This window comes from Oryctolagus cuniculus, chromosome 1 (genome assembly GCF_051225735.1).
Source record: "Oryctolagus cuniculus isolate XC-2025 breed Fujian yellow rabbit chromosome 1, ASM5122573v1, whole genome shotgun sequence".
NCBI classification, from domain to species: domain Eukaryota; kingdom Metazoa; phylum Chordata; class Mammalia; order Lagomorpha; family Leporidae; genus Oryctolagus; species Oryctolagus cuniculus.
This window is the reverse complement of record NC_142867.1, coordinates 100,159,450-100,184,466: the sequence shown is the minus strand read 5'-3', so window position 1 is coordinate 100,184,466 and position 25,017 is coordinate 100,159,450. Positions and strand designations below refer to the sequence as shown.

Below are 25,017 nucleotides of genomic sequence, written 5' to 3'. Positions count from 1 at the left end.
ACTACTCCTCTTCCAACTCAGCTCTCTGCTATGGCCTGGGAAAGAAGTAGAAGATGGCCCAAGTCCTTGGGTCCCAGAACCCATGTGGGAGACCCAGAGGAAGCTCCTGGTTTTGGATCGGTGCAGCTCCAGCTGTTGCGGCCGTCTGGAGAGTGAACCAGCAGATGGAAGATCTCTTTGTCTCTACCTCTCTCTCTAACTTTTTCAAATAAATAAAATAAATCTTAAAAAAGAATAATAAATAAAAGTTATATCTGATAGAAGTTTCTCTTCACATTTTGAAAATGTGCTACACAGGGATCCTAGATCTGACTTTTGGAACAAAAAAGTCCTAATTCCTTCACTGAACGGCAATCACTGAAATCTTTGCACACAGCTATGAGCTTTCTAACTTTCCACTAGATTTCTTCACATTCCTTGTAAAATGAAGACCTACATACTCTCTAAATCTTAATTAAAAACCTATTTTTACTCAGAACCAAACATATTTCAGCTGCCCTTTAATAAGTACAGCAGGGGTCAGTGCTGTGGCGTAAAGCCGCTGCCTGCAGTGCCGGCATCCCATATGGGTGCCAGTTTGAGTCTCAGCTGCTCTACTTCCAATCCAGCTCTCTGCTATGACCTGGGAAAGCAGTATAAAATGGCCCAAGTCCTTAGGCCCCTGCGTAGGAGACCCAGAAGAAGCTCCTGGCTTAGGATCAGCACAGCGCTGGCCACTGCGGCCAATTGGGGAGTGAACCAGCGGGTAGAAGAACTCTCTCTCTCTCTCTCTGTAACTCCGACTTTCAAATAAATAAATAAATCTTTAAAAAAAAAAAAAGCATAGCAGCCAGCGCCGCGGCTCACTAGGCTAATCCTCTGCCTGCGGCGTTGGCACCCTGGGGTTCTAGTCCCGGTCGAGGCGCCGGATTCTGTCCCGGTTGCTCCTCCTCCAGTCCAGCTCTCTGCTGTGGCCCAGAAAGGCAGTGGAGGATGGCCCAAGTGCTTGGGCCCTGCACCTGCATGGGAGACCAGGAGGAAGCACCTGGCTCCTGGCTTTGCATCAGCTCAGCGCGCTGGCCGCAGCAGCCATTGGGAGGTGAACCAATGGTAAAGGAGGACCTTTCTGTCTCTCTCTCTCTCACTGTCCACTCTGCCTGTTCAAAAGAAAAACAAACAAACAAAAAAAAAAAAAAACAAAAAAATAGTATAGCAGATCTAAGTTATTTTATTAGCACTGCTCATTAAAACATTATTTCCATTAATGAAACAATGAAACATAGATAGAATTTACTTCTTCTGTATCACAGTGTTTATTAATAGTAGGATCTCTGATGTAAAACTCAGTGGGTCTTTTTCTAAATGATTTGTTACCAGATAGTATTTTCCTTTTTTGCAGCTGGGCTGATATTAAAATAATATATATTATTTCTTTTAAATTCTACACTATTTATATTTATCTTTCAAATCCCTTAAAATACTGTTAAATTCTACACTATTTATATTTATCTTTCAAGTCCATTGAAACACTTTTCTAAATTCACATTCTTTCATCCAAATGCTCTTTGCATTTTCTCAGTATCATACATTTGATAGTCATTTAATCGTCTCACATTCTTTTTAGAAACAATGAGGGCATAGGTATGAATAAATGTGAACACTAAGACAATTTTTACCACTTTAGGAAAAATATTATTCTACACAGAAATGTGAAAAACACAAGGTTTAAAAAAAATCAAGATAATTTTATCTTGTGGTATATTTTCCTGAATTCATTTTTATCACCATGTTTTAGCCATATATTATGCAAAGTATTTTAACAAAAAAGGAAATTATTTGTAGACCCATAAAAACAGTAAAATTTTTTCTCTAAAAAAAAATGTAAGTTGAACCAAAAAAAATATGCTAATATAATGTAATTTCATTCAGTTCACATGGCTGTTGTAGATAAGTATTATATTGTAACTAGATACAAATTATCGTGTGCCACACTTGATAAAATAATATATAAGATATTCACAGACAGTATAAAACAAGAACAAATATGTATTACTAGAATTACCACTTCTCTCATTCCTTCCTGAGTTTTCAAGCATGCATTGTCAAAAGCAGTCTGCTGAAGCTTCAAAGGAAGTGCTTTCCACAGTCTGGGACAATCTCCTTGTTTCATATCTTGGAATAATCTTTTGGGAGAAAAAAAACAAACAGTGAAATTTGTCTATTTTAAACATTATATTATTAATAGTAGGACCTCTGATGTAAAACTCAGTGGGTCTTTTTCTATATGAGTTGCTACTAGATAGTGTTTTCCTTTTTTGCAGCTGGGCTGATATTAACATAATAATGTGTTGCAGTTTTATATCCTAGTCGAACAGGGAGAGGTAAATGTGTTAAAATATAGTATTTCAAATATGCTACAGAGTAAAGAAAGGAAGGGAAATGCTTTATTTACCTGGAATGCAAGGTTGACAAATACAAGATAGGCTGTAACTTAAAGTTTTAAAATCAATTTAATTTTAAAAAGTATACTGTTGATTTAATTACCTGATAAACATGTAATCCGTAAGAAATTAATATTTGCTTATTTAAGTACTCTAACATAAAACAGATTCCCTTGACAGAATAACTCTAGTGCCTAACTGCATTCTCACTCCAATAAACTTAATGCAATTAGCACATATAAAATGTGTTAATTCACATGAAAATCATGGTCCTATCTATCCAGCATTCTACATCTCCTGTAAGTGGTGTCAGATATGCCTCATTCAAGTCAATTATTTTGTAACAACAAGTAAGTTATTTCACCTAAGCCAAAAATTTTTATCTATATATTCAAGAAAATAATAGTACCTAAGTGATAGAATTGTCAGAATTATCAGAAGACATAAATGCCAGGTACACAGTACAAATACATGCTCAATAAGTGCCATTCTTAATATTTCATCTAGAGATCTTAGACTGGGCTAGATACTACATTGCTATTTGCATCATTACAAACACTTCATTAATACTGGATCTGTTACCTATTGATTGACTCTGCAGCCAACATGCGAACTTGGTGATGATCATCAGCAAGGAACTGTGGAAACACTTCATTTACAGGAAAATCTTTACCCATTACATTAAGAATAGCCCATTTTGAATAAGGATCAGCCTATGAGAAAAGAATAATTTGAAGTGAATATAAAATATCAAGAGAAAAATCAATCATTACCAAACAGAAATTAAGGCTGCTTTTAAAATCTCAACAGAGATCTTTCTCACATGGAATAACTTACCTCAAGCAAAGTTTTCAGGCACTGTACTAGTGCCACTCTTACAGAGAATGTGCATTTCCTCTCCCTTGTTAGATGCCTGAAATCAATTAAGTGTTTCAAATTTAAATAATCATTCAAATAAAAACACAGAAAAATCACTGGATTTAAGGTTAATATATAGGGTGCTTTAAAAATTTCTTTCTCTGCTAAACTTAATCCTCATTATGTGAAACAGGCCAAGGTACTCACCCTCCCAAAAACTCATGTTAAAAGAAATTAGTTTGAAAAAGAGTTCCTTGTAATGTGTATTATGTTTTTCATACAAGTATGCCTATATTTCAGGCTATCATACTTTACCTGTGTTACAATAAACTGCTTTAAAAGGACTTTTTTTAAAAAGTTTTATTTATTGTATCAAGATTTCAAAATCACATTCCACACCAGTTTATAAGTCTTTATTAATTAAATATTATGAAAGCTCTAAATTGCCTAAATGTACTCCCTGTTAAGTATCATGATATTATCTCAGATTGTGACATTAAGTGTGAATTAACTGGATAACAACAAGGTCAACTTACTCTTTGGAAATATGAACAATCCAACTGATTTGGTCTTGTTACACTTTCTTTATTCAACACACATGCTAAACTTTTAAATGATTCAAAATTTTAAGGTAAACATATTATATAGTTTAGCAAGTCAAGCCTTAAGCAAAAGACTTAAGCAAAAGACAATGCTGTTTTTCAAACAATTGAAACAAATTACATTCTGCTAATATTAAAAGATGTCCATAGTTACACTAGGAAGATCAAAGGAAATCACCAATGCAGAAATACAAAGTATATGTTTGTATCCAGAGGTAGTAAAAGAAAAACAAACATTTCACAAAATAGCCTGTACCTACCAAAATGCTCCAATCACTGTAAGGAATTGTCCTTGAGCATCTCTTGTGTTCTCAGCATCCAAATTGCCTTGACCTAGGTTTGTCACTACAGGAAGGACATGGTTTAAAACTGTTTTACAAACATCTTGGTCACGACGATACAGAGAACACACATTGCTGTGGTGAAAAAAATTTAACTTTATAAGCTTAGCAGAACTTATCAGTTAGCTGAGAAATTTAAAGGGAAGAGAACATGGTTTTAATTTCTTACGATAGTGGTTTCAGAAGTTCAACAATATCTTCCATTGGCAAGGGATACTCTCCTCTGGGAAGCTCCTTTAAAAGCACTAAATACTAAGATAGTAGGGAAGAAAAAAAATCAGCTTTTTTCACTGGTCATTCACATATTAGTGTATACACACACACACATATATATATATACACACATATATTTCTTATACATACACACAAACACATCCATGTAAATTTTCAAAAGGGCATATGGTTAAAAAAAAAAAGCCTTTGAGGTCAAACAGAGCTGAATGTAAAGCCTACTACCAACAACATTAATTTATATGGTTAAAAAACCATCTGGGACCTTTGTACTCTCACCTGTAAAACAGGGATATACACTGACCTGGCCTGACAACTGTTGAAGATTACAGAAAATAAATGTAAATCTGGCTGCCATGTGGAAATTCAATAAATGATTATTATTATCATGAAAGAAGTATTCAATGAGAATCTGAAACTATATTATATCTTCACCCTCCCAAAATAATGATTGGATTTTAAGAATTCAATGGTTAAAATCTATCCTGTTGATCTGTTTTGGAAACGTGAGAAAACCACAGGCAGGGAAGAAAAGTCAAAGGCCCTGACTTACCCTCCTAATGACAACTTTCTGAGGCTTAACATGGAACTATGGATACTATGCGCTATTTAGCAACTGCCATACATAATGGAAGATACAGCGAGGTACCAAACATTTTTCTAGTTATACTAGGAGATCATATGAGATTTTCCCCCTAGTATTTATAGGCAGAATAGTATATTGCTTATTTTATCTTTAATATTAAGAAAATAAAATGAAGCTTTCAAATATTTGATGTGAAAGTCACATGTTACTGAGTGCTTTGAAGTGACTTTAAACACCGTTTCAAGAAAAGCATACAACAGTTTCCCTTTGGCCAGGACTAGAGATTTGACTAGACTAACTGGCAGGGCCAAAACCAAGGGCTCAAGCAGAGCACAAACTTGTTTGCTGTGGTTGGGGGATCACATGCATATTTGCCCATGCTGGGAATGTGTTAAGCCAATCTATCAGGGACACAACCAGCATGTTTCTCTGAATTAGTGACTCACCAAATATGTCTGCCAATTTTTTGGAAATGGAAACATGCCCTGGTACCCACTCAGCTTCTCACTGGCCTAGGGACTCTTATCACCTTATACACAGGGGCTGAAGTTAAGGAAACAGCCGACATGGTCAGAGATTAGTTACATATAAAGCAATTGAGTTTTAAAGTAAACGTTTTAAGATTAAGTGGAAAGCTACGTTTATGACTTTCACAAAATGGAGCTACATATACAGAAAGAGAACACCAAACAAACCCTATGGTAATGAACTAGAAATGAACCTATCTTTCACTAGTATCAAGACAAAGGCAAGATGCAAACTTCAAACACAATTATGCATTACTTTTTATATTCTACATCTGTTTCTTGACTTAGTCCAATAACAATTTGATAATTATACATAAAGGGAATAATCTAACCAAATTTCATCCAAGTTTCAATGTTTCAGCAAGCATTTAAATTTTTTTCACAATACATAAAAAGGGAAAGTATATTTTATAACTAGTCCCAGATTCATTTCTTAAGCAGGCAGTATCAAGTCTTCAAAGGCAATTGTGATTCTCACATGTTAGACTATCGCATTTAATCAGTACAATGAAACAGAATCAAACAGTTTCTTCATTTCACTTAACTCACCATGTGTAGGTGGACAGATTTAGTAGGGTCTAATATGCTAGAATCAACTAGCATCAACAATTTTCTCCGAATATCAGCCGCTCTAAATGACACAGTACTGGTTTGAGAAGTAGTTACACACATACACAAGAACTTGACCATGTCTAAAAGAAGGAGATCGTGCTTTGACAGATATTCTTCAGCTAATGGATTCATGGCACCTAAAAATGAAAAGCACTTATTAACACTGAGAGGTAGAAAAGCCATATATTATTATTTTTTTTAGAGGCTAGCACTGTGGCATTGCAGGTAAAACCACTGCCTGCAGTGTGAGCATCCCATATGGACGCCGGTTTGAGTCCCGGCTGCTCCACTTCCAATCTAGCTCTCTGCTATGGCCTGGGAAAGCAGTAGAAGATGGCCCAAGTCCTTGGGCCCCTGCACCTGCATGGGAAACCTGGAAGAACTTCTGGCCATTTGGGGAGTGAACCAGTGGATCAGAACTGGAGCAGTCGGGACTCGAACTGGCACCCATATGGGATGCCGGCACTTCAGGCCAAGGCATTAACCAACTGCGACACAGCGCCATCCCACCACATATATTAACTGGAATATCCTCCCCTTCTCCTACCCCAAAAAGTGTACAGAAAACAAAACTACAATGAATTTAATTATACAACAAAAGCTTCGAATTTCTTGATGAAAAGGATTCTATTATTAAGAAATAATCAAAAACAGGAAAAAAGGTATTTAGATTAATTCCACCATAGTAATGCTATTACAAGGAAACAGAAAAGAACTCTTCTATGAGTTCCAATAGTCTTTTTTTTTTGGCCAGGCAGTTAGACAGGGAGAGAGAGAGAGAGAGACAGAGAGAGCGGTCTTCCTTCCATTGCTTTACTCCGCAAATGGCCGCCTCAGCTGGCACCACGCCAATCCGAAGCCAAGAGCTGGGTACTTCCTCCTGGTCTCCCATGCAGGTGCAGGGACCCAAGCACTTAGGCCATCCTCCGCTGCCCTCCCGGGCCACAGCAGAGAGCTGAACTGCAAGAGGAGCAACCAGGACTAGAACCCGGGGTGCTGGCACCGCAGGTGGAGGATTAGTCTAGAAAGCCACAGTGCCAGCTCCCAAATTTCTGACAATAAAAATTGGTCGAAAAAATTGGTCAAGAAAATCACAATATTTAGTATTAGAATAGTATAGTTGGGGCCAGCACTGTGGCTCAGCGGATTAACCTCCTGGCCGGAAACGCCAGCATCCCATATGGGTGCTGGTTTAAGACCCGGCTGCTCCACTTCCAATCCAGCTCTGTGCTATGGACTGGAAAAGTTGTAGAAAATGGCTCAAGTCCTTAGGCCCCTGCACCTGCACAGGAAACCCAGAAGAAGCTTCTGCCTCCTGGCTTTGGATCAGCGCAGCTCCGGCCATTGCAGCCAACTGGGGAGTGAACAATCGGAAGGATGATCTCTCTCCCTCTCTCTGCCTCTCCTCTCTCTGTGTAACGAAAACTTTCAAATAAATAAATAAATCTTTAAAAAAATAGTATAGTCATTAAAAAGTTGTGCTCTAACAGGTAAAATCACTGCCTGCAATGCTGGCATCCAAGCTGCTCCACTAACAATCCAGCTCCCTGCTAATGGCTTAGGAAAAGCAGCAGTTACTTGGGGAAAATGCTTATTTTAATGTTAAACTAACATTAAAACTAACAAGTTATAAAAGGGATATGGGAGCAGACACTTGGCCAAGCAATTAAGATGGCCGAATCCCATGTCAGAGTATTTGGATTCAATTCCCAGCTCTGGCTCCCAACTCCAGCTTCTTGCCAATGTAGATATTAGGAGGAAGCAATGATATAGCTCAAGTGACTGGGTCTCTGCCACCAATTTGCAGGCATATGCAGATCAGAATTCCATCTCTCATTGGTGAGATCCTGTTCCCCAAAATCTATCAAATGGCTCTACTTCCTTTTATAAGTTTTATTTATTTATTTATTTGAGAGGCATAAAGATAGCGAACATGTTCCCATCTGCAGGTTCATTTCTCAAATGCCCACATAGTACTCCCAGATGAGTGACAGGAATCCAACTACTTGAACCATCTGCCGGCTCCCAAGATATGTGTTATAAGGGAGGTGGAAAGAAGAGTAGAGCTAGGACTTTAAGTCAAGCACTCTAACACAGGAAGCTGGAATGCCAAGCAGAAGATTAACCACCACAACAAATGCTCTTTTCAGAGGGGTGAAATTTAGCAGTAATGTCTTATAATTCTGAATTCCTCCCGGGAAGAATATAATAGAAAGTTAATAAATTCAGTTTAAAAAAAATAAATCCAGGCCGGTGCCGTGGCTCAACAGGCTAATCCTCCGCCTTGCGGTGCCGGCACACCGAGTTCTAGTCCCGCTCGGGGCGCCGGATTCTGTCCCGGTTGCCCCTCTTCCAGGCCAGCTCTCTGCTGTGGCCAGGGAGTGCAGTGGAGGATGGCCCAAGTGCTTGGGCCCTGCACCGGCATGGGAGACCAGGATAAGTACCTGGCTCCTGCCATCGGATCAGCGCGGTGCGCCGGCCGCAGCGCGCCGGCCGCGGCGGCCATTGGAGGGTGAACCAACGGCAAAGGAAGACCTTTCTCTCTGTGTCTCTCTCTCTCTCACTGTCCACTCTGCCTGTCAAAAATAAATAAATAAATAAATAAATAAAATAAATCCAAGAAATTTAAGGTGAACAGGAAGGGAACAATCATTACAGATTACGCTAAGGAAAAATGAAATGAGCATAAAATTGAAATTAATGAGACTTTCTATAATGTTCAAGTAATATAAACAGGGAAAAGACATCCCAAACAGAAAATATGTACTTACCAATAGTATTTTGGTTCTCTCCAAATTCATTTGCATCACTCTCACTACTAGCAGAGTGATCATTAAAGAGATTCATGGATGACTGATCTTCTACCTCCATTAGATTTTCAGTAGTATCATCTTCCATTGATTCTATTTCTCCACAGTCAAATGGCTTTTTTATTAAGGTTGCCTTCAAAGAAGAGAAACAAGGATGTTCAAGTTGGCTCCTTTCAGGAAAAAATAGTTAAAACTCACCCAGAGAATTCAATATTTATGTATCCATGAATGCAACAGTATTATTTTTATTCAACATCCACTTGGAAAATGGATATAAAAACTGTAATACAGCAGTATTCCTAATTTTCAAACTTTATAAATGATTCTTTGTATTAAAAAGTTATGTATTGGGGCTGGTGCTGTGGCATAGCAGGTAAAGGCACTGCCTGCAGTGCCAGTACCACATATGGGTGCCGGCTTGAGTCTTGGCTGCTCCTCTTCTGATCCAGCTCTCTGCTAATGGTCTGGGAAAGCAGCAGAGGAAGGCCCAAGTGCTTGGGCCCCTGCACACAGGTGGTAGACCTGGAGGAAGCTCCAGGCTCCTGGTTTCAGCCTGGCACACCTCCAGCCACTGTAGCAATTTGGGAGTAAGCCAGCGGATGGAAGGTATCTCTCTGCCTCTCCCTCTCTTTAGCTGTAACTCTGCCTCTCAAATAAATAAACCTTAAATATATATACACATATGTGTATGTGTGTGTGTGTATGTGTATATCCCAAGTTAATAAGGATGTGTGGAAAAACTAGTTTAACTATTTTGAGGGATAATGACACTATCCATTAAAAATAAGATTCATATTCTCAACAAGCAAATTTACTGCTAGAATTTATTCTGTATCATTCATTTGCACGAATACAAGTACACAAAATAAAGAGTTCAAGAACCTTTACTTTAGAACTCTTTGCAACAAAAAGCAATATTTTAAAGAGATTAAAATTAAATATATATATTTAAAAATTATATATATATTTATATTTAAAAGTATATGTTTAAATATATATTTAATTTATTATATATATATTTAATTTATATTAAATATATATTTAAAATTATATATTTAAATATTAAATATATATTTAAATATATAAATATATATACATATAAAATTCATAAAAGGTAGGACACCATACATTGCTAAAAAAGGCACAGAAGTGCCGAGACAGCATATGATAAAGTAAAACACCCCTTCATGATGAAAACTCTAAGCAAACTGGGTATAGAAGGAACATTCCTCAACACAATCGAGGCATTTTATGAAATACCCATGGCCAGCATCTTATTGAATGGGGTAACGTTGGAAGCATTTCCACTGAGATCTGGTACCATACAGGGATGCCCACTCTTACCACTGCTATTCAATATAGCACTGGAAGTTTTAGATGGAGCCATTAGGGAAGAAAAAGAAATTAAAGGGATACAAAATGGGAAGGAAGAACTCAAACTATCCCTCTTTGCAGATGATATGATTCTTTATGTAGGGGATCCAAAGAACTCTACTAAGAGACTACTGGAACTCATAGAAAAGTTTGGCAAAGTAGCAGGATATAAAATCAATGCACAAAAATCAACAGCCTTTAAAGAACTTCTAAGATCAATCCCATTCACAATAGCTACAAAAACAATCAAATATCTTGGAATAAACTTAACCATGGATGTCATAAATAAAAGTGTCAATTGTTAAATCAACAGGAGTCACTGTACACTTGCTCCCCATGTAAGATCTCTGTCCTTAATGTGTTGTACCATGCAAATTAACGGTAAAACTACTACTCAAACAGTACTTTATACTTTGTGTTTCTGTGTGGGCGCATACTGTTGAAATCTTAATATATACTAAGTTGATCTTCTGTATATTAAGATAATTGAAAATGAATCTTGATGAAGAATGGGATGGGAGAGGGAATGGGAGATGGGATGGCTGCAGGTGGGAGGGAGGTTATGGGGGGAAAAGCCGCTATAATCCAAAAGTTGTACTTTGGAAATTTATATTTATTAAATAAAAGTTGACAAAAAGGCATAGAAGTATGTAGCTTATAAAATAAGTACAGTTATAGAGAAAACCATCAATACTTGCATTAAAATAAAAATAACCAATTTATAGAGTATTATCTCACTCAGAATAAATGTTTATTCTATGTTCCAGGCACTAGGCACATATAATAAATATGACTGGGTTTTTGCTACTAATTTGCAGGCACTTGCAGATCAGAGTTCCATCTCTCATCTGTGAGATCCTGTTCCCCAAAACCTATTATATGGCTTTATTTCCTTTTGTAAGTTTTATTTATTTATTTATACAACAGAATGTATGTAGCATTAAGCTGATTTTCATGGGATAAATAAAAAATCAATACCACAGTAAGAATATGTTGCAGGCCGGCGCTAATCCTCCGCCTTGCGGAGGCTAATCCTCCGCCTTGCGGCTCCAGCACACCGGGTTCTAGTCCTGGTTGGGGCACCAGATTCTGTCCCAATTGCCCCTCTTCCCGTCCAGCTCTCTGCTGTGGCCCGGGAGTGCAGTGGAGGATGGCCCAAGTGCTTAGACCCCGCACCCGCATGGGAGACCCGGAGAAGCACCTGGCTCCCAGGTTCGGATCAGCGCGGTGCGCCAGCTACAGCGCGCCGGCCGCAGCGGCCATTGGAGGGTGAACCAACGGCAAAAGGAAGACCTTTCTCTCTGTCTCTCTCTCACTCTCATTGTCCACTCTGCCTGTCAAAAAAAAAAAAGAATATGTTGCTTGTCTGGTAATGTTTTTCATTTTTTTTAAGAAAAATAATTATTCTGAATTTTGGCAGTGTTACACAGAAAGAGGTATGAGCCCAGATGATTAGTTTCCAGTTTTAGAATCTATTATTTATTGAGAATCAAAAAGCCAGGTACTGCATTAGGTACCAACATTAAGGACCTATCAAATACATTTTCTTCAAACCCAATGTTTTTATTTAATATTGTCATTTATACAAAAATAAGATGATATACATTTTGAGATCGAACCTTTTTAAGACATTTCAACAAGAAAAAAATACACATTTTAGAATCATAAAATTAAAACAGGAACCATACTTACTAGACTTTTACAAATATCTGCAATGTCATTCATTAGCTTTGATGTTAACAATCGTAGGAAAAAGCCAGATGTAATCTTATTTGGATTCTGCTATAATTAAGACAATGAATCAAGCAATAAAGAAATTTTAAAATTACTCTTGGCAGATAGTATTTGTTCTACTTCAAATAAAATGTACATAAAAATTTACTATTAAGGCCAAACCTTAAATTATTTCAGAAGCAGTAATTTCTTTTCTTATAGAAATAATAACTATAATACGACTTTGAATATGAATGTGCTTAAAAAATTTAAAATATCAGCTAATTATACAAAACATAAGCAGTAACTGCAGATTACAGTTTTTTTCTTCCATTTCTATCTTTTCTCACTTAAAGCAAATGGCAGAAATCAAAATGCAAAACCAGAAATATATGCTGATAATATTGATATATGGTCAAGTACTTTTCAAGATATTTCCAGTTATTATTAACTTTTAGAGATCTTTCCAATTATTATTTACATTCTGCAGGGCTGAACTAAAGCCATAGACCTGCTCCAAGTCAAAACAAAGATCACCAGGAATAGTAGTCTTTCTACTAAACACTATCTAAAATGATGTGGGCAAAATCAAGTAACTTATGTGCTAGAATTATCTTTGTGATACACATTAGTCCTGGTATAGGAATATGCATATCACATAGTTTATAGTTAACAAATTTTCATTAAACAAATGAAAATACGTCAGCAATAAAAGAATCATCTATGTTAATGCCATATGAAAGTGGGTAGAAAATCTCAGAAAATTTCAATGATGAAATTAGTTCCACAAGAAACTCAGACTACTATTCCTTTATTCCTCTGTATATTATCTTTACAGTTCAATTTATCTTTAAGTCAGTTTATGAACTTAAGAACGAAGCCAAAAAAAAAAAAAATCAGTAATTATTCCCCTAAATGAGCTACATTCCAAGTAAGCAGAGTATCTTACCTTGGTACAGTTACATAAGCAACTTGTACATATATGCATCATATTTCTCAGGGAACCAATTCTAGATTCCTCATATGTCTTATTTTTGAACAGAGTTATGCTTTCTCCTGCACACTGCATTAAAGACTATTAAGAACAGAAGGAGGGAAAATTAAAATTCTAATTAAAATTATAGTTTAGTATTGCTTCCATAGACAATTGCATTTACAAATCGGACATGGTCATAAAGTAAAATAAAAAAGCATGAACATTAAAAAAATTACAAATCTTATACTTTATTTTCTGCAAGTCATTCCATTATCAGAAATGCCAAGGGGCCTACATCATAGTACAGCGGGTAAACCAGTTGCCTGCAACACCAGTATCTCATATGAGCACAGGTTCGAGTCCCAGATATTAAGGGGTAAACCAGCAGACAGAGATCTCTTGCTCTCCCTTTGTAATTCTTTCAAATAAATAAATAAATATTAAAAAAAAAAAAAGTACTGAGAGAGAAGGACATACAGTATGATTTCTTCTCAGGCAGCATAAATAAAAGAAAGGGTTAACTATATGGGCTGAGTATCCCTTATCCAAAATGATTAGAAGTACTTCAGATTTCTTTCAAATTTTAGAATATTTGCATATAATTGAAGACTAAACATGAAATTATTTCATACACACCTTATACCCTCAGCCTGAAGGTGATCCTATGCAACAATGTGTTATGCATCTCCATTTTAACTATAACTCATCAAATGAGGTCAGATATGAAATTTCTACTTGTAGAATCATGTCAGACTCCAAGTTTCAGATCAGGGAACATGTCAGATCTCAGATTAGGAATGTTCAACTTAAGTAACATTTTGCTTTCCAAACAAATTTAACTAGTTTTTCAGAAATCAACAAAAATTCTCCTACCTTGGCTTTCTGGAACAATTCTGATTTACATGCTTCCTCTTCAGCTATTATACCCATAGAAGAATAGCAGCCGAGAACACCCACCAAAAGACTTGAACACCGGACGAGTGTTTCTAAATTTGTAATCTGAAACCACAAATAGGAAAATATTATTTTATTAGTAGTTTGGGGTACTGTAAAATTACCTTTTATTAAGACCAAATTTTATATACATATTAAGAAGCAAAAGGTCAGTTAAGTGAATTAAAGATGGCATATTATGAACATCTTGAGAAAACACCAAGTAGGTTACTATAGTGTTCTAATAACAAAGATTCTCAATAAAAATGGCTTAAGTTTCTCCTACTGACCAAGTAGGACACAACCTTTAAAATGTTCTCTACACACAGATCTTCTTTTTGTTTAACATTTATTTATTTGAAAAGCAGAAATACAGAGAAGCAGACGCAGGGGAAGGGTAGGAGAGAGAGGTTTTCCATTGCTGGTTCACTTCCCAGAAGAAGCCAGAGCTTCTTCCAGGTCTCCAACGCAGGTGCAGGGGCCCAGGGACCTGGGCTATCTTCTACTGTTTTCTCAGGCTATAGCAGAGAGCTGGATCAGAGGAGGAGCAGTTGGGATTGGATCAGAAGTGGGGCAGCTGGAACTCGAACCTGCACTCATATGAGATGCCGGCACTGCAGTCGGGAGTTTTACCCACTACGCCACAGCACCAGCCCTTACACACAGATCTTTAAAGGAACGGTGCACAATACACACAGGTTCTTAAGTATTTGAGGTAGTGGTAAAAGAGAAGATAAATATCCTGACCAGCTGGCATTGTGGCGCAGTGGGTTAAGCCATGGCCTACAGTGCCAGCATTCCACATACATGGATGCCAGTTCGAGTGTTAGCTGCTCTACTTCCAATGCAGCTCCACAGGAACACACCAAGGAAGTCAGTGGATGATAGCCTGAGCATTTTGGCCACTGCCACCTGTATTGGAGAACCAGACAGAATTCATGGCTTCTGCCTGGCCCAGCAGTGGGTGTTGTGGCCATTTGCGGGGGTGAACTAGCGGGTGGAAGATCTCTGGCTGTCCCTCTCTGGGTAACATTGCCATTCAAATAAAATAAACAAATCTTTAAAAAGAAAAAATCCTTACGGGCAAATAAATGTTTCTCAGTCTTGAGATATAACTAGAAATTAGATGCATATAAAGAGACTTCAAAGGAGCTGGCACTGTGACGTAGTATGCAAAGCTTCCACCTGAAGCACTAGCATCCCATGTGGGCACCAGTTCGTGTTCTGGCTGCTCCTCTTCTATTCCAGCTCTCTGCTTATAGCCTGGGAAAGCAGTGGAAGATAGCCCAAGTCCTTGGGCTCCTGTACCAGCGAGCACACCAGAAGAAGCTCCTGGCTCCTGGCTTCAGTTCAGCCCAGCTCTGGCCACTGTGGCCATCTGGGAATGAACTGGTAGATGGAAGACTTTTCTCTCTGTCTCTCCTTCTCTCTGCAACTGTAGCTTTCAAAGAAATAAATAAAATCTTTAAAAAAAAAAAAAGACATTAAAATAACATTTTTAAAAGACTATTTGTTTATTCATTTGAAAGGCACAGTGACAATATAGAAAAGAGACAGAAATCTTATATCCACTAGTTCACTCTCTCCAAAAATGCCCACAAACAGCCAGGGCTGGACCAAGCCACAGCTGTGAGCCTGGAAATCCTTTCAGGTTTCCCAAGTGGGTGACAATACATTAGCCATCATGTGCTAACTCCCAGGTGCATTATCAGGAAGCTGGATGAGAAGCAGACATGGGACTCAATCCTAAGTATCTTGATATGGAATGTGAATACCTCAAGTAGTAGCTTAACCTGCTGCACCACAACACCCACCCGTAAAATGGCATTTTGAGCTTCTGAAGGAAAAGTACCTTGATTTATACAGTTTTTTGGACTCCAGAGACTAGCACAAAATATTTTTCTAATAGATACTATTTAGACAATTTACAGAATATGTAAGGTTGCAAAGATTACATAGTAAAACAAGATTTTCAGATTTTTCTATTCCTATATTGCACAAAACAGTACTTTAGTGGAAAAGGTAGAAAACAATAAATTACTTTACAATGGAATTAGATACAATTTGATGCAGAAGGATGTCAGTAATCAAAGGAAAGTAAGAGATAAAACAGACACACACTGGCCCCTCTAGGGTCTTTTGGGTCATTTACCTTGGATATTGAACTAACTCCCTTCTATAGCTTCTGGGCTATTTTATTCAAGTATTTTATCACTTATCTATGTAAAAAGGCATTGTGGAAAACAAAGAATAAAAAAAAAAAATATGTATGGGAGCTAGTGCTGTGGCTTGGTAGATAAAGCAGCCGCCTGCAGTGCCGGCATCCCATACAGGTGCCAGTTCATGTCCTGGCTGCTCACTTCTAATCCAGCTTTCTGCTATGGCCTGGAAAAGCAGACAATGGCCCAAGTCCTTGGGTCCCTGCACCCGTGAGGGAGACCTGGAAGAAGCTGTTGGCTCCTGGCTTCAGAATGGCTCAGCTCTGGCCATTAAGGACAGTTAGCGAGTGAACTACAGGTTGAAGACCTCTCTCTCTGCCTCTCTGTAACTCTTTCAAATAAATAAATCTCTTTTAAAAAGTGTGTGTGTGTGTGTGTGTGTATGCATATATATATAGGGGGCCAGCACTGTGGCACAGGAGGTTAATGACCTGGCCTGAAGCGCCAGCATCCCACATGGGTGCCAGTTAGAGACTCAGCTGCTCCACTTCCAATCCAGCTCTCTGCTATGGCCTGGGAGAGCAGTAAAGATAGCCCAAGTCCTTGGGCCCCTGCACCCACGGGGGAGACCAGGAAGAAGCTCCTGGCTCCCGGCTCTGGATCGGTGCAACTCCAGCCGTTGTGGGCAACTGGGGAGTGAACCATCGGATGGAAGACCTCTCTCTCTCTCTCTCTCTCTCTCTCTGCCTATCCTCTCTCTGTGTAACTCTGACTTTCAAATAAATAAATAAATCTTTAAAATAAAGTGTGTGTGTGTGTGTGTGTATATATATATATATAGAGAGAGAGAGAGAGATAACATACATAAATATCACGGTATAATGAAGATCCTATGGGCCATTAAAAATTCAAAATATTAAAAGTATTCTGAAAATTTAAAGATAAAAATCTATTAAAATTGACAATGTCTAAGAAAGGCTCAGCAACAACCTTAATATGTGGATGGGGGCTGGTGCTGTGTTATAGCGCGTAAAGCTGCCGCCTACAGCACCACATGGGCGCTGGTTTGAGTCCCGGCTGCTCCACTTCTGATCCAGCACTCTGCCATGGCCCAAGTCCTTGGGCCCCTGCACCCGTGTAGGAGACCTGGAAGAAGCTCCTGGCTTCATATTGGCACAGCTCTGGTCATTGCAGTCATCTGGGGAGTGAACCAGTGGACGTAAGATTTCTCTCTCTCTGCATCTGCCTCTCTGTGACTCTGCCTTGCAACTAAATTAATAAATCTTAAAAAAAAAAAAAAAACTGCACTACAATTCCCACATCATCCAGCATTCTTTAAAAAATAAATACATTTTTAAAAGTAGATGATTTGAATACAAAGAAATGGGCAGAACAATAGTTCATGAGGAAATACGAGTTTAGTCAAGAGGACAATACACATGAAGCAAATTTGTGGTTTTATATCAGGACAAAGAAAAACATAATGAGAAATATATTATCACCCATTCCTCTTAAAATGCCACCAAAACATATCAGATCTGTTTAAATTTTGTACTTTTTTGGTTAATATCTCCTACCTTTGTATTGAGAAGTTTGTTTCATATTAAAAGTCAAACTGTGACTACTCTAACTAACATACCCAAACAATCTTATTCATGTCTACCACAATTCCTGGCAGAAAACAAGTATTCAAATTATTATTCTTTAGTTACCTTTTTTTCAAGCTAAGTTTTCCCTAATCATTGCAATGTATTGCCATTTTGATTTTAAAACCAATTATTTAGGGAAGGTGTTTGGTGTAGGAGTTAAGACATTACTTGTACAGGGGTCCCTGAGATCTATTCCAAACTCTATCTCCAACTTCAGCTTCCTGCTAATGTGCAACTTGGGACACAGTAGGTGATCAGTGAAGAAGTACTTGGGTTCCTGCCACCCACATGGAAGATTTGCACGGAGTCCAGGACTCCTGGCTTCAGCCTGGTTGTTACAAACATTTAGGGGTGGGAGATCTCTCTGTAAGTCTTGTCTCTGTTTCAAACGAATAAAGTGATTAAAAAAAAAGAAGAAAGGAAAAGCCCTTTCCCACCACCATGTCTCTTTTCCAACAGCCTGCTAAAGTTAGAATAAACTTAAGTTTCAGTTCTTTTTTCTAAAAAAAATCTCACCTCAGATGAATAATTATTTAGAAGTTGTTCTGATAATCCCAGAAGATAGCGGTTCAGTGATTCCTTGAGATTCTGGTGAACAGAAAATCCAATACTGGATTGAAGCTTTTCTGTTGCACATTCTTTTACAACAGTTAAAAAATCCATCTTGTCAAAAGTTGTCTGAAGAAATAGTTCTTCTATTTCAGAGAATGAAGGCTCTTCTTTAACTTTTTGGTGTTCACTTTAAGAAAGTATGATCTTTAATTTATAATCTAATATTTAAGTTCCATAAACTAGCAAAATATTACAAAGGAAAACATTAACACAGTATCTACATTATTCAGGTACTGCTTATACAATGGATTATTCCTCATTTAAATAATTCTCTTCCTTGGGCTTTGATACCTACTTGGATCAAATTACATTACACAGTAGGAAATTTTACCACAAGATGAACAAAATAAATACAAGTAGGGCTGATGCTGTAACACCATAGGTTAAGGCACCTCTTGCAAAGCTGGCATCTCCTATTTGTGTGTGTGTTCAAGTCCTAGAAATTTGCTTCTGATCCAGCTTCCTGCTAAAATGCCTAGGAAGCCATAGGAGGATGGCCCAAGTACTTGGAGCCCTAAAACCCATGTTGGAGAACAGAATAGAGTTCCTGGCTCCTGGCTTACACCTGGTTGTTGCAGTGATTTAGAGTGAATGTGTGAATGGAAGATATCTCTTTGTCTCTACCTCTCTTACTCTGCCTTTCAAATAAATAACCTTTAAAAAGAACAAAGAAAAAAAGAGAAATACAAGTGAAAATTTCAAAGGCAAATTCAGAAAATACTAAAAGGTAAGTAACACCATATATAAACACTGACAATACTGCCTAGAAATATATCTTTTTTCACCTTTGATTTCTCCAAATGCTAGGATTTTTTTCATCTTACATCTTCTTGAGGAAATCTGCATGCCAGTGATTATTTTCAGTCACAAATTAGGGATACATATTATTCTCTTAAGTCAATCAAGTAAAACCTAGCTTTTTAGATTTTTGGTTTCAATTATTACTATTATTGAAAAAAAAAAAAAAAAGAGAGAAAAGAGAAAGAAAGAGAGCATGTGACAGAACTCCTATCAGATAGCTAATTTCCCAAATGGCCACAACAGCAGGAAACAAGCTACCCGGTAGAAGCTGTGAGGTGAGAACTCAATCCAGTCTCCTACATAAACCCAATTACTTGACCCATCTCCACTACCTACCAGGATCTGCATTAGCAGGAAGCTGGAGTCAGGGGCCAGAACCAGGCATGGAACTCAGGTACTTAGTTACAGGATGCAGGCATATTTATTTGAGAGGTAGAATTATAGACAGAGAGGGACAAAGTTCTTCCATCTGCTGGTTCATTCCCTAAATGGCCACAATGCCTGGAGCTGAGCCCAACTGAAGTCAAGAAGCAGGAGCTTCTTCTGGGTTTCCCACACAGGTGCAGGCGCCAAAGCACTTGGGTCAACTTCCACTGCTTTCCCAGGCCATACACAGAAAGCTGGATCAGAAGAGGAGTAGCCAGGATACAAACTGCTGCCCACATGGGATGCTGGCAGCTCAGGCTCAGGCTTAGCCTATTACGGCCACAGCACCTGCCCCCACTAGGATGCAAGTATATTAACTAGAATTTTAACTACCAGGCCAAATGCCCACCCAATTATCATTACCTTTTAAAACGAACAATAATCAAATTCTACCTGATTTTTAAGACATGTGTAACATCTTTAAGAATTGATTTCACAGAATTTTTGTTTTTTAACTTACCTTAACTACTCAATTTTTCCATTGTCACTTGTTATACTATTATATATATCACATTATTTAGATTAAGATCCAGTAACCTTGATCTAAAATTATAGAACACATATTACAATCACTGATTTAAAACAATCTTTTCTCCAAGGACACTTGTGATTTTGTTACTAATTTAGCTAATAATTAAGATACAACTAGTACTCTAGTAAAATTATTATCTTTGTAATTAAAGATATGTATTAAAGGGGCCAGCGCTGTGGCATAGCGGGTCAAACTGCCAACTGCAGTGCTGACATCCTATATGGGTGCTGGTTCAAATCCCAGCTGCTCCACTTCCGAACCAGCTCTCTGCTATGGCCTGGGAGAGCAGTAAAGATGGTCCAAGTCCTTGGGCCCCTGGACCCACGGAGGAGACCAGGAAGAAGCTCCTGGCTCCTGGCTTCGGATCAGTGCACCTCCCGCCGTTGCGGCCAACTGGGTAGTGAACCAGCAGATGGAAGACCTCTCTCTCTCTCTGCCTCTCCTTCTCTCTCTGTGTAACTGTAACGTTCAAGTAAATAAATAAATAAATCTTAAAAAAAAAGATATGAATTAAAATAAAATAAGACTATATTTGACAACATACCATTCTTGCCCACTTTGGAAAAACTTCATTGCAGCTTTAGAGTTTTTCATAGTGAGACTCACCAGAATTTTCTCCAGTATGCAATGAGGAAAATTACTATAAAAAAAAAAAAAAAAACTAAGAAAAAAGTTCACATAAGGGACAAAAAGCCATTTAAAATATTCTCTAAACATTAACATTTATGCCTGGTTATAAATCTTGACCTCTAAACCTGGATTTTAAATTAAAATTGTTTTCATCTGTACTAAATTCCTTAATATATGAATGGAGAATATAAAAGGATACACATCATGTTACCCTCATTTCCAACACTTCTTGTAAGCAGAATCAAGTCTGCATTTCTAGATACGATTGTGAAATCAAAGCAAAACTATCAGCATTCAGAGGTATACTCTCATCACTCACTTCCAATTACCATCTGTGGAAAGGTCAAATGGATAAGTTGCTCTGCTCCTCTATCCAAGTGCTATTTTGTTTTTCTCTTGTTTCCTTACCTCCTTAGTTCAATACTTTTCACCCATATGACACTCTCATGAATAAGGATCCAGGATCCACTTGAGTCACATATATAGATCTATTTACACAGGATTACAAAGGGACATACAAATGCTCAAAAATTATATGCATATTCCTCATGTACATTCCCATATTTTCACAGTAAGACAATTTATTTCAGAAATGATCCAAGCACAAAGACATAGAGTACTATATAAGCAAAGAGAATATTTATTATTAGGGCTAGCTCTGGAAAACCCTGCATTATCACTACAAAACACAGCCGTCCCATCTAATAACAAATTTATATAAAGCAACAGAGGGCAGGAGTGTGGCGGTAGCAGGTAAAGCTGCCACTTGCAATGCTGGGTGCCTGTTCTATGTCCCAGCTGCTCCACTTCCAATACAGCTCCCTGCTAATGGCCTGGGAAAAGCATAGGACAGCTCTAGCATTTGCGCTCCAGCCACAAGGTGGAAGACCAGATGAAGCTCCTGGTGTTCTTGTTTTTGGCCTGTCCCAACCCTAGCTGTTGCATCTGTCTGGGGATTGAACCAGTGAATGGAATCTCTCCCCTCTCTAAGTCTTTTAAATAAACAAATCTCTAAAAACGAAGAATAACCAAAACAAAACAACTAGCAGAATACTAATATTAATGAAATGATATTACCTGTGAAGAATAGGGGGCAATTCTATACTGTCTTCTAAGTCATCTTCTAATTGATAAAATAAGAGCCATTTCATTATCAATTCCTTTAAAGAAAAACTTCTGTTTACTTCACATATATTTAACTCTATTCCTGTTTTTACTGTTTCTGGAACAATGCAGCTAGACATTGCCAAAGCCAAACAGTATACAGTAGAACTGTAACAAAAACAAAGGACAATTGTTAAAAATAAGCCTTTGGGGTCATATATTTGGTACAGCAGTTAAGATGCCACTTGGCAGACCTCATCTCCTATCAGAGTGCCTACATGCAAGTTCCAGCTCCGCTTCTGATTTCAGCTTCCTGTTAATGTGCACCCTGGGAAGTAACAGGTTCAAGTAGTAGGGCCCCTGTCACCCACCTGGGAGACCCAGATGGAGTTCCTGGATCTTGGCTTCAGTCTGGGAGAGCCCTGCTATTGTGAGCATTTGGGAAATGAACCAACAGCTAAATGAACCAACAGCTGCAAGATCTTTGTCTGCCTTTGAAGTAAGTATAAATAAATATATGCGTGTATACATATGTATACACACATACACATATATCTATAAATATATATATTTTTTAAAGGTAAGCTTCTTTGAGAGTAAGACACCTTCTCTAATCAATTATCACTATGTCTTCAGTACTCAGGAAGGTGCCAGGCACATTGCAGGCACATATACTAAGTTAAATTGTATTGACTAAATGAACAGAAAAACTATAAAAAAAAAAAAAAGTCTGAATGTATTTACATATCTCTTATAATAGTTGGTAGCATTACAAAAAAGCTTATGAATATTAAACTGCAAATTACAGATAAATTTAAACTTGTTATAATTCTTTAAAGAAATTATTTTTAATCGGTCTTCACTAATCCCTTGACATTTTAACTAGATTTAACATTTATGTACTTAATAACTTTTCTTAAACAGCAAAACCATTAAAGTAGAATTTGATGTTATCCGTAACAAACCACGAAACTGAATTAACAAACCACGAAAATGATCATATACATAATATCCATAATATCTATACAATGCATATTCAACTTACCATGAAGGTCTACAGGCTGACCCAGTAAATAACTTCCAGAATTCTCTGTCGACCTCAACTAAACTACCTTGAATTATGGCTCCCAACAGGCCAAAATTTTCGGCTTGGACTTGTTCAGAACTTATACCACGGAAGGCCATGGTCCAAATTTTAATCCAGAGTTTCAATAAATCTGACTTCTGTGAGCTTTCTAAGTCTGATTTCTTGCCTTGACACAATGCAACTTCTGTAAGACATCGTAAAACATATGGTGTGCGTTCCCCACGTCGCTGTTGAGGAAGAAGCTGGTAGAGTATCATCAGTAATGAAGACAGATCATGATTAGGTAAACTTGCAGGGTATTTTGATATTAACTGGGTTGTAATTTGTAGCCTAAAAGGAAAAAAAGAGGATAATTAGAAAGTTATTCTACCCTATTAACAAGCTAACACAAAATAGAGACAAGCTACCCCTGGAACAAACTAATTAAAGAAGCAACAGCATCATATTCCATATTACTATTCTCATAATAAATTGGCTGTTAAATTTATAAGGTCCTACATTCTAAAGTGACAGGAAGACCACCAACTTTTTGGCTAGTTGGGTAAGTTATATTTCTCTTAAAGTCTGCTTTTTCTTGATATTAATTATTCAATAAATATCCGCTGTGAATTCTCTAGAATGTATACAGCTTAAGTATAAGAACTTCATGTTATTTAGCTCTATATCTCTAATAACTGGCACACAACAAGCGTTCCATAAGTAACTGCTAATTTAATGGACAAATTTTAAAATCTAAAACAGGTACTCTCAATCATAACATGAGCTTGACCAATAGGTACCTACATAAATATAGTTTTCTCCCACCACTAAATTATATTTAAGCATTCCATTAACATGGCAAATATTAGGGTCAGTGCTGTGGCGTAACAGGTAAAGCTGCTGCACGCAGTGCCGGCATCCCATATGGATGCCGGTTCAAGTCCCAGCTGCTCCACTTCTGATCCAGCTCTCTGCTGTGGCCTGGGAAAGCAGTGGAGGATGGCCCAAGTTCTTGGGCCCCTGCTCCCACATGGGAGACAGGGAAGAAGCTCCTGGTTCCTGCCTTCGGATCAGCACAGCTCCAGCCGTTGAGGCCAAGTGGAGAGTTAAACAGTGGATGGAAGAACTCTCTGCCTCTCATTCTCTATGTAATTCTTTCAAATAAAAATCTTTAAAAAAAATATGGTAAATATCAATTTTTTTTTATTTCAACGGCAGAGTTAGAGAGAAAGAAAGAGAGAGAGGGAGAAACAGAGAAAGATCTTCCATCTGCTGGTTCACTCCCCAAATGGCTACAACAGCCCGAGCTGGGCTGATCCAAAGCCAGGAGCCAAGAGCTTCATCTGGGTCTCCCATGTGGGTATGGGTCAGCTTCCACTGCTTTCCTAGGCACAGTAACAGGAAGCTGCATCAGAACTAGAGCAGCTGGGTCTAGAACCAGCACCCATATTAGATGCTGGTTGAACAGGCAGCAGTTTTAGCCGTTATGCCAGATGGCTGGCCCCAAATATCAAGATTATTGATCAGAAGTTTAACTACAATACATACTTTTTCAATTGTCTTTAGCCAAGATGTTAACCCTTATGAGTTTCAGTTTTCTTTTTAGTATAGCAAACAGGCTGAAATGAAGAAATTCCAAAGATCCTTAACAGATATATCATTTTGTGATTCCACAGATTTATACAATGAATCCACATAAATATTTAGGAATGTTAGATATAAGTAAACAAAACAGAAATTAAAGGAAGTAATCTTTTATCATGACATATGGTCAAATTGCTCTGTGGTTTTATTTTTTTAAAATGTGTTTATTTAAAAGGCAGAGTGACAGGAAAAAAAATGAGAGAGAGAGAAAGAGAGAGAGATCTTCCTTCTTGCTGTTGGTTCACTTCCCAAATGACTGCAATGGCCAAAGCTGAGCTAGGCTGAAGCCAGGAACCTGGAACTGCATTCAAATCTACCAAATGGGTGGCAAGGGCCCCATTCCTTGGGCCATCTTCTGCTGCTTCCCCAGGAGCATTATAGTAAGAAACTGATCAGGAAGTATAACAGCTT

The 25,017-nt window shown here is 37.8% G+C and overlaps 1 protein-coding gene across 21 annotated transcripts in view; it reads right to left on the bottom strand.

The window, feature by feature from the left end:
• Positions 1–25,017, bottom strand: part of ATM (ATM serine/threonine kinase) — a 154,433-nt gene that overhangs the window by 94,522 nt on the left and 34,894 nt on the right. For 7 of the 21 annotated variants that reach the window (XR_016234450.1, XR_016234452.1, XM_089333535.1 and 4 more), the window contains 14 exons: positions 22,942–23,313; positions 21,870–22,064; positions 20,707–20,802; positions 18,308–18,530; positions 13,924–14,049; positions 13,024–13,149; positions 12,054–12,143; positions 8,949–9,120; positions 6,115–6,314; positions 4,391–4,473; positions 4,141–4,296; positions 3,258–3,333; positions 3,003–3,133; positions 2,033–2,162 (listed from right to left, as the gene is read on the bottom strand). Coding sequence is in view for 19 of the 21 variants with exons in the window: in XM_089333535.1 (XP_089189661.1) it covers positions 2,033–2,162; positions 3,003–3,133; positions 3,258–3,333; positions 4,141–4,296; positions 4,391–4,473; positions 6,115–6,314; positions 8,949–9,120; positions 12,054–12,143; positions 13,024–13,149; positions 13,924–14,049; positions 18,308–18,530; positions 20,707–20,802; positions 21,870–22,064; positions 22,942–23,313 (2,176 nt within the window). In the remaining 2 variants the exon portion in view is untranslated. Of the gene's footprint in view, positions 1–2,032; positions 2,163–3,002; positions 3,134–3,257; positions 3,334–4,140; positions 4,297–4,390; positions 4,474–6,114; positions 6,315–8,948; positions 9,121–12,053; positions 12,144–13,023; positions 13,150–13,923; positions 14,050–18,307; positions 18,531–20,706; positions 20,803–21,869; positions 22,065–22,941; positions 23,314–25,017 lie in introns of those variants that run through there. The other 14 variants (XM_051819893.3, XM_008261832.5, XM_070077809.2 and 11 more) reach the window with 7 other exon arrangements.